The sequence below is a fragment of the Perca fluviatilis genome, chromosome 2, assembly GCF_010015445.1.
Source record: "Perca fluviatilis chromosome 2, GENO_Pfluv_1.0, whole genome shotgun sequence".
Classification (NCBI taxonomy): Eukaryota; Metazoa; Chordata; class Actinopteri; order Perciformes; family Percidae; genus Perca; species Perca fluviatilis.
This window is the reverse complement of record NC_053113.1, coordinates 14,167,312-14,179,773: the sequence shown is the minus strand read 5'-3', so window position 1 is coordinate 14,179,773 and position 12,462 is coordinate 14,167,312. Positions and strand designations below refer to the sequence as shown.

General features: G+C 41.1%; 1 protein-coding gene across 7 annotated transcripts in view; it reads left to right on the top strand.

The window, feature by feature from the left end:
- eml2 (EMAP like 2) overlaps positions 1-12,462 on the top strand; it is a 37,195-nt gene that overhangs the window by 23,534 nt on the left and 1,199 nt on the right. For 4 of the 7 annotated variants that reach the window (XM_039783520.1, XM_039783530.1, XM_039783555.1 and 1 more), the window contains 18 exons: positions 131-159; positions 891-929; positions 1,116-1,245; positions 1,858-2,007; positions 3,670-3,739; positions 4,033-4,143; positions 4,267-4,362; positions 4,544-4,678; positions 5,784-5,883; positions 6,721-6,875; positions 8,045-8,170; positions 8,297-8,428; positions 8,518-8,585; positions 9,359-9,447; positions 9,532-9,629; positions 10,451-10,538; positions 10,739-10,834; positions 11,917-12,047. In XM_039783520.1, coding sequence (XP_039639454.1) covers positions 131-159; positions 891-929; positions 1,116-1,245; positions 1,858-2,007; positions 3,670-3,739; positions 4,033-4,143; positions 4,267-4,362; positions 4,544-4,678; positions 5,784-5,883; positions 6,721-6,875; positions 8,045-8,170; positions 8,297-8,428; positions 8,518-8,585; positions 9,359-9,447; positions 9,532-9,629; positions 10,451-10,538; positions 10,739-10,834; positions 11,917-12,047 — 1,843 coding nt within the window. The remainder of the gene's footprint in view (positions 1-130; positions 160-890; positions 930-1,115; positions 1,246-1,857; positions 2,008-3,669; positions 3,740-4,032; positions 4,144-4,266; positions 4,363-4,543; positions 4,679-5,783; positions 5,884-6,720; positions 6,876-8,044; positions 8,171-8,296; positions 8,429-8,517; positions 8,586-9,358; positions 9,448-9,531; positions 9,630-10,450; positions 10,539-10,738; positions 10,835-11,916; positions 12,048-12,462) is intronic. The other 3 variants (XM_039783545.1, XM_039783537.1, XM_039783573.1) reach the window with 1 other exon arrangement.

The window sequence follows — 12,462 nt, the reverse complement described above, 5'->3', positions numbered from 1 at the left end:
CACCGTAATATTTGATATACTGGTTTGATGGTACTTCCATTATATTTTTCCATTATGGATAACAGCCACACCCTAAATCATCTTACAGGAAACATTTAATCTATTTTATTTTTATTTTTTTCTGTTTCAGCAAATCCAAAGAATGCACCCTCAATTCAGGTAAGAGAAGATGTTTTTATTTGTGTCTGTAAGTCAGAGTGCCCACTTTAAGACGGCATTAGTCTTACGCTCCCATTACTGTCACTCTTTAATTAGCTATGAAAAGGATGAGCAGCCTCTGATGTGCGAAACTCAATAGGCCTTCAGGAGTCCTTGAAATACTCTTGAAGGATGTTCTCATTATAAATATTGAACATCCATTAGAATAACTAAAGAGCCTGAGAATAACTGACTTCTGAAGTATGAGCATGTATTTTCTAAAGCATCCGTATTGTGTAAATGTCACTGAAGTATTGCAGACCCATATTCTGTCTGTGTATGGATGGCCTGACCATTTCATTCCTCTGCTTTCTTTTTTCTGGTGGTGTCACTGGGAAATGCTAACAACAAGCAATTTTCCAGAAAACAGCAATGTCAAAAATTAAAAGAAATCAAACCAATGACGTTCATGATGATACAGTGTCCCCTGTAGTCAGTTTAGTAACAAATTACTGGCAGGATTTGAATATCTCTAATCTGTGACAATTACAATTCTTTTTATATTTTTTTTTGTTGTAGTCACGGTCCCTTAGTTTGCCGTTGTGAAATTTAGTTAGTGATTCTCAAAAGGAGGTTTCTGTTTGGTTTTGGGAGAAGATGAAGTGTTTTACTGTTTTTAGATTTCAAGAAGCAAGAATTCTGCTGTTTTGATTTTGTGGCGTCATGTCAGGACACTTTTTTTTGTATCTCAGAACTTAACACGAAGCAAGATAACAGAAGATGGAAGTCAGGTCTGTGTGTGTGTGTGTGTGTGTCTTTGTTTTAATGGAGACTCATGGAACTCTCACAAAAAGAGACAAGTGTACCGTCCCCTCCTTGTTCTGTCTCTTCTACTCGTCTCTGCCAGATCTTTGCTTCTTTTGCTTCTTCGTTCATCCATTCTGTCCCCTTAACCTCCTCCTACTCCTTCCCTCCAGAGGACGGCTACGTGAGGATGTTCCTCCGAGGTCGTCCGGTCACCATGCAGATCCCCGATAAGCAGAGGGAGAGCTACAGCCTCGACCACAAGGTGGCGCTACCTGACCGCAAGCTCAAACTGCAGTGGGTGTATCCTTTAGACGGGGAGAGGGAAACGGAGGAATAGATAGAAATAGTTTATTAACGGATCAGGAGTCTGTGGATGAGTGAATGAGAAATGAATGGGTTCTTTATCGGTCTTGATCAGAGGCTTTCAAACTGTGAGTTCTTTATTAGTCTCAGGGGGCAAACAGTGACAGACTTTGAAAACCTCTGGAACAGATGGATAAAAACCTAAATAATTTCCAGATTCATTAAACATTGGCAGTCAATGTGAAATATAAACTTTGGGTCATACAAGCTTTACTTTCTCCAGACAATTCCCTGAAGAAGACTGACATGTCGAAACATTGGTAAATTTTGTGATATATATATATATATATATATATATATATAAAAAAAATAGTCGTGGCTATGAGTGTGCAACTGTCTTTCCTCTTACATGTATGATCACCTGAAGTGAGAAGTACTTTTGGTTTCATATGTATTGTTAATCTAGAACTTGTAATTGTGGCATGAGCTTAAGTCCTTGTGACTCAGCTTGGTAAAGAGCATCCACTAAATACCTAAAATCAGAATATTAAATGTTCTCTCGCTGGTCCAGCTTCACCCATCTTGTTCCCTAACTTAAGCGTGGACCAGGTACGGCTACCGCGGACGTGACTGCCGCTCCAACCTCTACCTGCTGCCCACGGGAGAGATCGTCTACTTCAACGCCTCTGTGGTGGTGCTGTACAACACCGAGGAGCAGCAGCAGAGACACTACATGGGCCACAACGACGATGTCAAATGGTGAGAAAACGGCACCATGATAAGGACAGTCTTGTCCTAAGTGTTTGATATTTATCATTAAAGTGCTCATATTATCACCAGAATAGGTTGTACCAGAATAGGTTTACGTGGTTTAATTTTCAAAAAACGCCATATTTATTTCGTACTGCACATTGCTGCAGCTCTTCTTTTCACCCTGTGTGTTGAGCTCTCCGTTTTTAGCTACAGAGTGAGGCATCTCACTTCTGTTCCATCTTTGTTGGGAGTCGCATATGCACAGTAGCTAGGTAAGGACTACTAGCCAGTCAGAAGCAGAGTATGAGGGAGTGCCACGCTAGCAGCTAGGCGAGCATTATAACGTGTGTTCCAAAGTGACGCACGTTCTTCACGGAAGTAAAGGCTGGACTACAACAGAGCTGTTTGGAGCACTTTGTGAACAGTGTTTTCTGTTGGAGATGGTAAGTCCCTTTGGGGTGGACTTTGGGCTTTTTCACTTTGTAAACCTATAACATGCACAAAAAAGATAAATAACACAATAAAGGAAAGGGAAAAAGCATAATATGAGCACTTAAAGTCAGGGTAGAGTAACGTGCTGTCTGATTTCCTGCGTAACCTGGACTTCCCCATTTACCCTTGTTCTTGTGTGCATGTAAAGATATCCCTTTTGACCAAAGTTTGTGCTGAAAGATTAATTACTCAAGTACTATGTGTAGAATAATACTTGTAGAATAATACAGTACCAGTCAAAAGTTTGGACACGCTTTCCCATTTAAGTGAATAAGAAAGCGTGTCCAAACTTTTGACTGGTACTGTACATAGGGCACAGAAAGCAGCCAGAGTAGTGTTGACAGCAGGATATGGAAAAATGTGTTTAAACAGAGGAGTGACTCTTTTCACCAAGACATTGGCACTATTAAAAACCTAAATGCTTCAAGCAATTGTTCTGTATCCATCTAGCGTTATTGCATCAAACCTGAAACTCAAATATTTCACGCTTGGCCGGTTCTTCAGAAGCTTCCTCATTAAGTTCAACACCTATTAAAGTAAAGTTTCAAACTACTCCCATTCTGTTTCCCTCTTATCTTATGTATATTTCTTGTGCATTCTAACATGCCATGGACAGCTTCATGCAGCTGACTGTGTTTATCACGAATGGGAGTTTTGGTTTGCTTAATGAGCGCTACTTGACATCCTGAATGAGCTCCCTGGCTGAAGCCTCTGGGATGTAAATAAACTGAATCCCCCCCCGGGGCATGCTGGGAAAGCTGCTCCTCTCTACAGGGAAATTGTGTTCTCCTCTCCCACGACGTCATATCGAGTCCTCCTCTTCTTCCTCCTCTATGAGCAGGATCCTGTGTTAACTCCTGTAGTTTTTGTTTTATTTTAGAAACACAAAATTGTTGTATATGTGTGTGTAATATTTCCTTATTTCTAGAAGTCCGAGACCAAAAAGAAAACGGTGTCATGTAAAAAAGTACCAAGTGATGGTAAACGTCTCCAGTTGTGACGACATTTAGGTTTTACATTTTCAAAGTGATTTGTATACTTTCAATGTCTTTGAATCTGAATCGGCTGTTTGAATCTGCAGTGGAACACTCTGGGATTTAACATGTCTTTCTGTCTTTCTAGAAGCAGTGTTAAAAAAATTACAGCGAAGTAACAATTCATATTTTCTCTTCTTAGCCTGAGTGTGCATCCTGACATGGTTACCATAGCAACGGGGCAAGTGGCTGGAAACTCTAAGGATGGAAAGGTACTGTAAAAAAACAATCACTCACAGCCTGCTCCTCCTTTTCTCACACCTACATTTTGACAGTTTACTTTAAAGCGGGTATTAAAAAAGCAAATGAAAAAGACCAATTACAGAGAACAATAATACCACAATATTTAAATTGAACTGGTTCAAAATGGTAAGAAAACTAGCTTTAAATTTAGTAGCAGATGTGTTTTTATATATGCATATTTTGATCTAATCCCACTTTTTTGTTTCTACATATCCAATACGGTTTCTCAGCCTGACTTCATCTCTGTCCCTTGTCTGTGCAGCTGCTGGCTCCTCATGTTCGTGTTTGGGACTCTGTGAGCCTCAACACGCTTCATGTGATCGGGATGGGAGTGTTCGACAGAGCGGTCACTTGTGTGGCTTTCTCCAAGTCGGTAAGCGGCTTCACGTCCTGTAGAGTTTACTCAGGCTTTGAGACTATGCAACGTTAAATCGGGTACTGACTGGTGACTGCCGTTTTTGCTTTTGCTTTATCTAACTCCTTGTTTTTCTCTCAGAACGGCGGCACCTTCCTTTGCGCTGTGGACGATGCCAACGATCACATCCTGTCGGTCTGGAACTGGCAGAAGGAAAAGCAATTGGCTGAAGTCAAGGTACCCCCAACCTTTGACCTTTTTGAACATGATCCCATTTATACAGCTGCATCATTATCGATCTCCTAGTTCTAAACTTTAATTAACAAACACTATGGGTTTCCAACAATTTCATCTCAAAACACTAAATTAATCTATGTAGATAAACCTGTTTGCATATTCACGCCTCCTGTCTCTGCAGTGCTCCAATGACTCTGTACTGGGCTCTGTGTTTCATCCCATGGATGCCAACCTGATTGTCACCTGTGGAAAATCTCACATCAACTTCTGGACCATGGAAGGAAACACTCTCACCAAGAAACAGGGCCTGTTCGAGGTACTCTTGAGGACAAAAGACGCAAGCAAAAGAGTCCAAGCGATGTTTGACAACACTCCTGCTCCAAAAGCGATATTACAAATTTCATTTTAGACATTTATTTACTATTTCATTCATATAGTACGCTACGTTTGTGAAGCCAAGACTTTTGTAAACTCATTTTCAAGCACCAAAACAATTGAGTGTAGGTATGTTTTCACAAGAGAGTTTGAGAAATTTCAAAAAGCAAACATCAACTTTTCAGCTTTCGGTCCAAATTATCTCTTATCACGTTGCTCTGGAACAAATTTGGGTCTCAACAGAAAGCTGAGTTTGTTCTGAACATTTTTATATGAAACCCACACATGGGGATCAGTTTAATGCAAATACCCTTAACCCTTGTGTTGTCTTCCTGTCGACCATAAACTTGTCCTTTTTCGGATCAAAATTGAAAATACATTTTTTTTTTTTTTTTGGCGCTTTTTCCAAAGTTTTTGTTGCTGTTTTTGGATGCTTTTGGTGCTTCTTTTTTTTTTTTTTTATTCATGGTCAATCAACCTAATTTAAATGACATTTTATCCTTCATTTTCGAGTTTAAAAAAAGCAGAAATTATGAATTATTTTAACTAATAGTTAACATCAGAGGATGCTGAGTGGATCTCAAACTGGTTAATGTCGAAGTTTAGTCAGGATACTGTTTACTGTTCAAGTGCTATCAAATTGAATAAAACGTCCAAAATTCAATGGAAGTAATCATTAATGTTAACTCCTAAGAATGTTGTATGGGTTCCATACAATGTACACCCATTCATCCATGACATTTTTGGGCAATTTGGTTGAAAAAAAACAACATATTTCTGATATAAAACAAACTTTTAAAACTGGTCAAATTTGGCCCAAGAACAACATAAGGGTTAAAAGGTGAATTTAAGAAGATGTATGTAAAAATGCTGTTTAGAACTCAGTGTTAACCACCAAAATACACTTAGTTGTTATTTCGTTAGGTACAGCTAGCTAAAACAAATGCAGCAAATAAATACATTGATTAATATAAAATCAATTTCTCTCTCTCTCTCTCTCTCTCTCTCTCTCTCTCTCTCTCTCTCTCTCTCTTTCCCCTCTCTAGAAACACGAGAAGCCGAAGTATGTGTTGTGTGTGGCGTTTGCCGAGAATGGAGACGCCATCACAGGAGACTCCAGTGGAAACCTCTACGTCTGGGCCAAAGGTAGAATCTACATAAATCACAAAGATCCCAACCTTTTGTTCAATGTATTATATAGAGATTAAGTCTCCAAACACGTAAAGCTCACTGAAGTATAAAAATGTTAATTCAGCAGTGATGATAATGTAAGAACATGATTGAAAAGCAACCCATAAAGAAACATGAAAAATAAAAACAAATTGTGCTACCTACCTAAACACAGTTTTAATTTTAAAAGGGGGACATTCATTCAATCACAACTTTGAGACTCGGGAATGTTCATCTACAGCATTTGTGTTTCCCACTTATTCAAAAGCCTGAAAATATAAAAGGATTTGGTCCTCCGTTTTGTGTTTTCATACTTTTACTGGTTTATAAATCACTAAACGGTTTAGGGCCAAAATACATTTCTGATCTGCTACTACACTATGACCCGCCCAGACCTCTCAGGTCGTCTGGGACAGGTCTACTTGTTGTCCCCAGAGTCAGAACTAAACAGGGGGAAGCAGCGTTCAGTTTTTATGCTCCAAATATCTGGAACAAACTCCCAGAAAACTGCAGGTCCGCTACAACTCTCAGTTCTTTTATGATTGATTGATGTTGCATTTCTTTAAATAATTGTTCATTTGTTATACTGAAGTTACATTTTATGTTTAACTGTTTTAACTGCTGTTTAATGTTTAATTTCTTATACTGCACTGTAATTCTTATTCTCATATTTTATCTGTTTTAAATTTTTTTTTAATCTTTTTTTATGTAAAGCACTTTGAATTGCCCTGTTGCTGAAATGTGCTATACAAATAAAGCTGCCTTGCCTTGCTTTGCCTTGCCTTTTGATTTCCTCTTTGTTCTGATTGACAGGTGGTAGCCGCATCAGCCAGGTGGTGTCGGGGGCCCACGAGGGCGGGATTTTCTCTGTTTGTGTCCTGAAGGACGGCACCATGGTGTCTGGAGGAGGGAAGGACCGCAAGGTGGTGCTGTGGGACCACGACTACAGAAAGAAGGCCGAGATGGAGGTGAGGGAGCCAGAATGTACTGTGTACATCTAAATTTGAGGAGAAAATAAGGGCGTTTTCACAACCTATAGTTCGTTTTCTTTGGCCCGAATCAGTTGAAGAGTTTGCAAACTTGGAACAATTTCCCCTTGGTTCGGTTTGGTTTCACACCTGGAAAAATCCAAGCACACCAAAATGCGTCATTACAAACCATGCAAGAACATTACTCCTCTTATTGGTCAGATGTGTCTGGGGCGGACACCTGGGTAGCTCACCAGGTAGAGCGTGTGCCCATATAACAAGGCTTAGTACTCGAAGCAGCGGCCTTTTGCTGCATGTCATTCCCCCTGTCTCTCCCCTCAGTTTCAAGCAATTGTAAGCTGTCCTGCTGGAAATAAAGGCCTAAAATGCCCCAAAAATAATCTAAAAAAAATAAATAAAAAATGTGTCTGGGGCGGGAGCAAGAAAGTAAATACAGGAAGAAGGTCCTGTGATTTTGGACTAGTGCATATTTCTTCCATCTCCATTGTCAAACCAGTTTATTTCATTCAAATAATGAGACATAGCTTCGCGAGCGAACTTTCTGTCTGCTCTGGTCACAGAGACTTTCGCTCTGCTCTGCCGGCGTCTGTCTCCAACTTTAGCGGCGGCTGGTTTGACCACGGAAATGCGAGTGACGGCGAGCTTGACTGCTGTCAATTTCTGTGAGAGAAACATTGCAAGCTGCTACAGTTTGCTGCTCTGCCGCATCGCAGATTGCAAAGCACACTTCACTACAGGAGACATTTAGCTCAGATGTGCGCAGTATATAGTTGGTGCGGTTCGAGGTCGGATCACGTTCTCGTCACAAATGAACTGCTCCAGGGTTCGATCGAAACCTGAAACCCGTTTGGTCCGCTTTTGGTGAACACAGAGTGCGATTGCTACATTCGCACCTGCCCAAACGAACCACACAAAGAGGGTAAACAAACAAACTCCAGTGCGATTCAACTGACCTAACATTTTTTTGGGCCTTTTTGAAGGTGGGCATGGTAACACATAATGTCACCTTCTTTCTTGACATTACCATTATGTTTTTTTCAGTCTCAACGGCTTTGTGGGTCTGGTTTTCTTTGAGCCCAATCTTGATCTATCAGTTTGTGAGATGCTTTAACAGGAACGTGTGTGTGTGTGTGTGTCTCTGTGCTCAGGTGGGCGAGACGCTCGGCCCTGTACGGGCTCTGGCTGAAGGTAAACCTGGAGAGCTCTTTGTAGGAACCACCAAGAATGCCATCATCAGAGCTGCCTTCCCTGATACATTAACTCCTATTGTACAGGTATATATATATACACAAAGTGACCTTTTTTTTTTTTTTTTTTTTCTACTGGAAGGTGTTAAACATTTCAACTCTGTGCATGTGGCAGTTTCAGGTTTATTAAATGAGACGTGTAATGTGTTTCAGGGTCACACAGATGAACTGTGGGGTCTGGACACCCATCCCTCCATGGAGCAGTTTGTCACCTGTGCCCAGGACAAAGTGGTTCACCTGTGGGACACCAACTCCCATCAGCCCCTCTGGAGCAAGACCATTGAGGTGACTGGTAGTTAGGATGTTTTTTTAGACTATGCTATCTTCAATGATAAGGGACATACATTAAAAATTCATCCTCTTCATTGCTCCAGGATCCAGGGAGGTGTGCAGGTTTCCATCCCAGCGGGGCTGTTCTGGCTGTGGGGACCATGACTGGAAGGTCGGCGTCACGGTTACAAACTAAACCCTAACACATTATGTTACATTACTTGTCATTTAGCTGACGCTTTTATCCAAAGCGACTTCCAATTAAGTGCTTTTAGCCTTGAAGGTGCAAACTCCAGACAACAAGTAGTAAGTGTAAGTACATTATATGTCTATAGGGAGCTCATTCCACCATTTAGGAGCCAGGACAGCTAATAGTCGGGATTTCGTTGAGTGATTAGTTGTCCCTCGCTGTGAGGGGGCAGCAAGCAGGTCGGCTGATGCGGAGTGGGCGGGTTGGGGTATAGGGTTCGACCATGTCCTGGATGTAAGCTGGGGCTGATCCGTTCGTGGCCCTGTATGTAAGTACTAGTGTCTTGAAGCGGATGCGGGCAGCAGCCGGTAACCAGTGAAGAGAGCGGAGAGCGTGTGAGAGAACTTGGGGAGGTTGAAGTCAATAACACAACATTCACAACAGACCATGGCAACAAAACCCTTTCTTAAAGCAGCAACCGTTGGGATTACTGAATTTAGAGTTTAGATTTATTGGCCAAGCACATTTACAGTCTTTGACTTGGAGGTTTGTTCCTTTTTTCTTCAGTTTAAAATTTGAAAAAAAAAAAAACTTGTTTTTATGTTGAGGTACTATGAAAAGAAACTTATAGAATATCAAAAGTGTGTGTGTGTGTGTGGCTGTGTGTGTGGCTGTGTGTGTGTGTGTGTGTGTGTGTGTGTGTGTGTGTGTGTGTGTGTGTGTGTGGCTGTGTGTGTGTGTGGCTGTGTGGCTGTGTGGTTGGTGCTGGACACTGACACCCGGGATCTGGTTTCTATGCACACAGACGGCAACGAGATCATTTCCGACGTCAAGTATTCTCCAGGTAGAACATCCGCTGGTATATCATGGCATGTTTCGGTACTGTATTAACTCCGCTAATAGCACTGTTAACTCCTTGTGCCTTTAGATGGTAACTTCCTGGCTGTTGCTTCCCATGACAACTTTGTTTACATCTATGCTGTGACGGAGAATGGCCGAAAGTACAGCCGTGTGGGGAAATGCACTGTAAGTATACATTCCTAAAATAACCACCCTTACGATACATATCTCAATTCTCTGAAAGCTTTGACAAAAAAGATATAGTTCAAATGAAAATCTAAATTGTATTTATTTAAAGCAGTAGCAGCTGTTTTGGGGCTCTCATGGGCTCTTTATGTACAACTCTATTACATAAGAGAAGATGTAAGATGAATACCTTTATTGTTATTGTTTATTTTGCTTATTTTTATTGGCGCTTATAATCGTAATAAAAAAATTATGAACCTCTCCCCTCTGGCAGGAGGCTGCGGTCAATCAGGACCAAAACCTCACGCCATTTTACACACACACACACACACACACACACACACACACACACACACACACACACACACACACACACACACACACACCTAGTCACTACACTTGCACTAACCTTCATCCTGGACTTTACATCTGCCCATTGCATATATTCTTTGCAATTTTGCACTCAACCATTCAGCCTCTTTTCTTATGCAACAGTTACTTTGTATGCATATTTGTTTTTTTCTGTATGTATTTATTTTATAGTAATGTTTAACATGTTTGTTTGTTTGTTTGTATGCACCTTTCACCAAGGCAAATTCCACATAAGTGTACTTATTGTGGCAATAAAAGCTTTTCTGATTATACTGGAAGTACAGAAAAAATGTTCCCTCCAGAATTAGATGAAGCAAGACAAATCTGACTCCTTTTCCATTCACAGTTTTAACAACGCTATAAGACACTGAGAAATTCCAGGCACATTTTTGGAATGATGCCCTGTGTGATCTCTGTTCCAGTACCACAAACTTATTTCTTATCCCCAGGGCCACTCCAGCTTTGTCACCCATCTGGACTGGTCGGTAGACAGCCAGTACCTCGTCACCAACTCAGGAGACTACGAAATCCTCTTCTGTAGGTCCTCCTCCTGTCTCTGTTCACATACACTTGGAGCTTACCCTTTCATTTTATTGCCAATATAAGAATTTCTGCTTATATATAAGCAGAAATTCTTATAAAATAAATAAATAAATAAATAGCATGTATGTTGAAGTGATATATTCTCATTGCAATCATCACAGGGCATGACAAAAAATATTTTTTTTTTTTTTTAGGGGAGGCATCCAGTGGTAAACATGTAACCAACATGGACAGAGTACGCAACCAGGAGTGGGCCACTTCTACCTGCACTCTGAGCTTCACAACCTTCGGTGTGTGTGTGTGTGTGTGTGTGTGTGTGTGTGTGTGTGTGTGTGTGTTGTGTGTGTGTGTGTTGTGTGTGTGTGTGTGTTGTGTGTGTGTGTGTGTGTGTGTGTGTGTGTGTTGTGTGTGTGTGTGTGTGTGTGGTGTGTGTGTGTGTGTGTGTGTGTGTGTGTGTTGTGTGTGTGTGTGTGTGTGTGTGTTGTGTGTGTCTGTGTGTGTGTGTGTCTGTGTGTCTGTGTGTGTGTGTGTGTGTGTGTGTGTGTGTCTGTGTGTCTGTGTTTATCCATCTGTAAATTGATAATTTTAAGACTGAGTCTAACCTGACCTCAACAAGCTCACTTTTTCCCATAGTGTCAACAAGTTAATTATCAAATTCATAGTTTTATCAGTCTATATCCACAATGTTCCACTTCCGGGATTGCTCCGTTGCTGCCGGAAACTCTGCCGGATTTCACTGTTTTCAGCCGGATGTCCGATACCTTCCGCTTTCTTTGTGTTGTATTTTTAAACTCTGTTCGATTTCTGAGGACTATGGTTAACTACTCCTCAGATCTCTGCAGGGTAAATCCAGACAGCTAGCTAGACTATCTGTCCAATCTGAGTTTTCTTTTGCACGACTAAAACAACCTTTGAACATGTTTGACCAAAACAAGTTCCTTCCCGAAGCTATTTTGCAGCGGCACCGTGGCTCTGCCCAGCGCTAAGCCTGCCCACCCATGACGATTGTGATTGGTTTAAAGAAATGCCAATAAACCAGAGCACGTTTTTCTCCAATCCCGGAATGCTGTGTGGACTAGGCTGACCCTCCTCCGCAGCGCTGCGGAGGAAGGTCTGGCAATGCAAGACAACAGTTTTGTATACTAGTTTAGCTTCCCCTAGATGAAGCATCCACCCACAGTTGTTTGGAAAACAGTTTTGTCTTCTCTTTTAAATTTTGGACTTGTCACTTGTTGGTTAAGAAGGGTCCAGATTGGCCTTTGATCAAAGTACTGCACAGCATTTTACTGCAGCATAGCACAGAATATCAAGTGAGTCTTGTTTGATTGTTTGTCTTTCTCACCCTTTCACTAATTCTCTCTGTCCCTCTTAGGAATTTGGCCAGATGGAGCAGACGGCACAGACATCAACGCCGTGTGCAGGTCACATGACGGATCCCTATTGGCCTCTGCTGATGACTTTGGCAAAGTGCACTTGTTCTCCTTCCCCTGCTCTCAACCAAGGGTCAGTCATGTTCACTCACATCAGCGTCTGTGTGTTTGTATGCGCACGTTGCTTTTTTATTTATTTTTTTTTTTTTTTTTTCTTGACATACTGTATTTATGCCCTGAAGCTATTCAACAGTTCATCACTGGACTGTTTTTTTAAATCTGTTCTGCTCTGCAGACATTTTTCCTTTTAACGCTTCCAGAGCCGAGCTGCCACACTGTCCTTCTCTTGTGATTAAGTGTTAATGAACATTGTTAAACACAATGAAAGCTCAGCAGAAATAACAACATACTCAGACACAAGGCTTTTGGTGTGGGATCACCACCAGACCTATAATGTGCACAATTTCTACCAGGTGTTGATTTTTTTTTTTTTTCTTTTTTTTACAAGTTCAAGTTTTCAGCCAAAGCCGTTTAAACTGGAGCTGTAA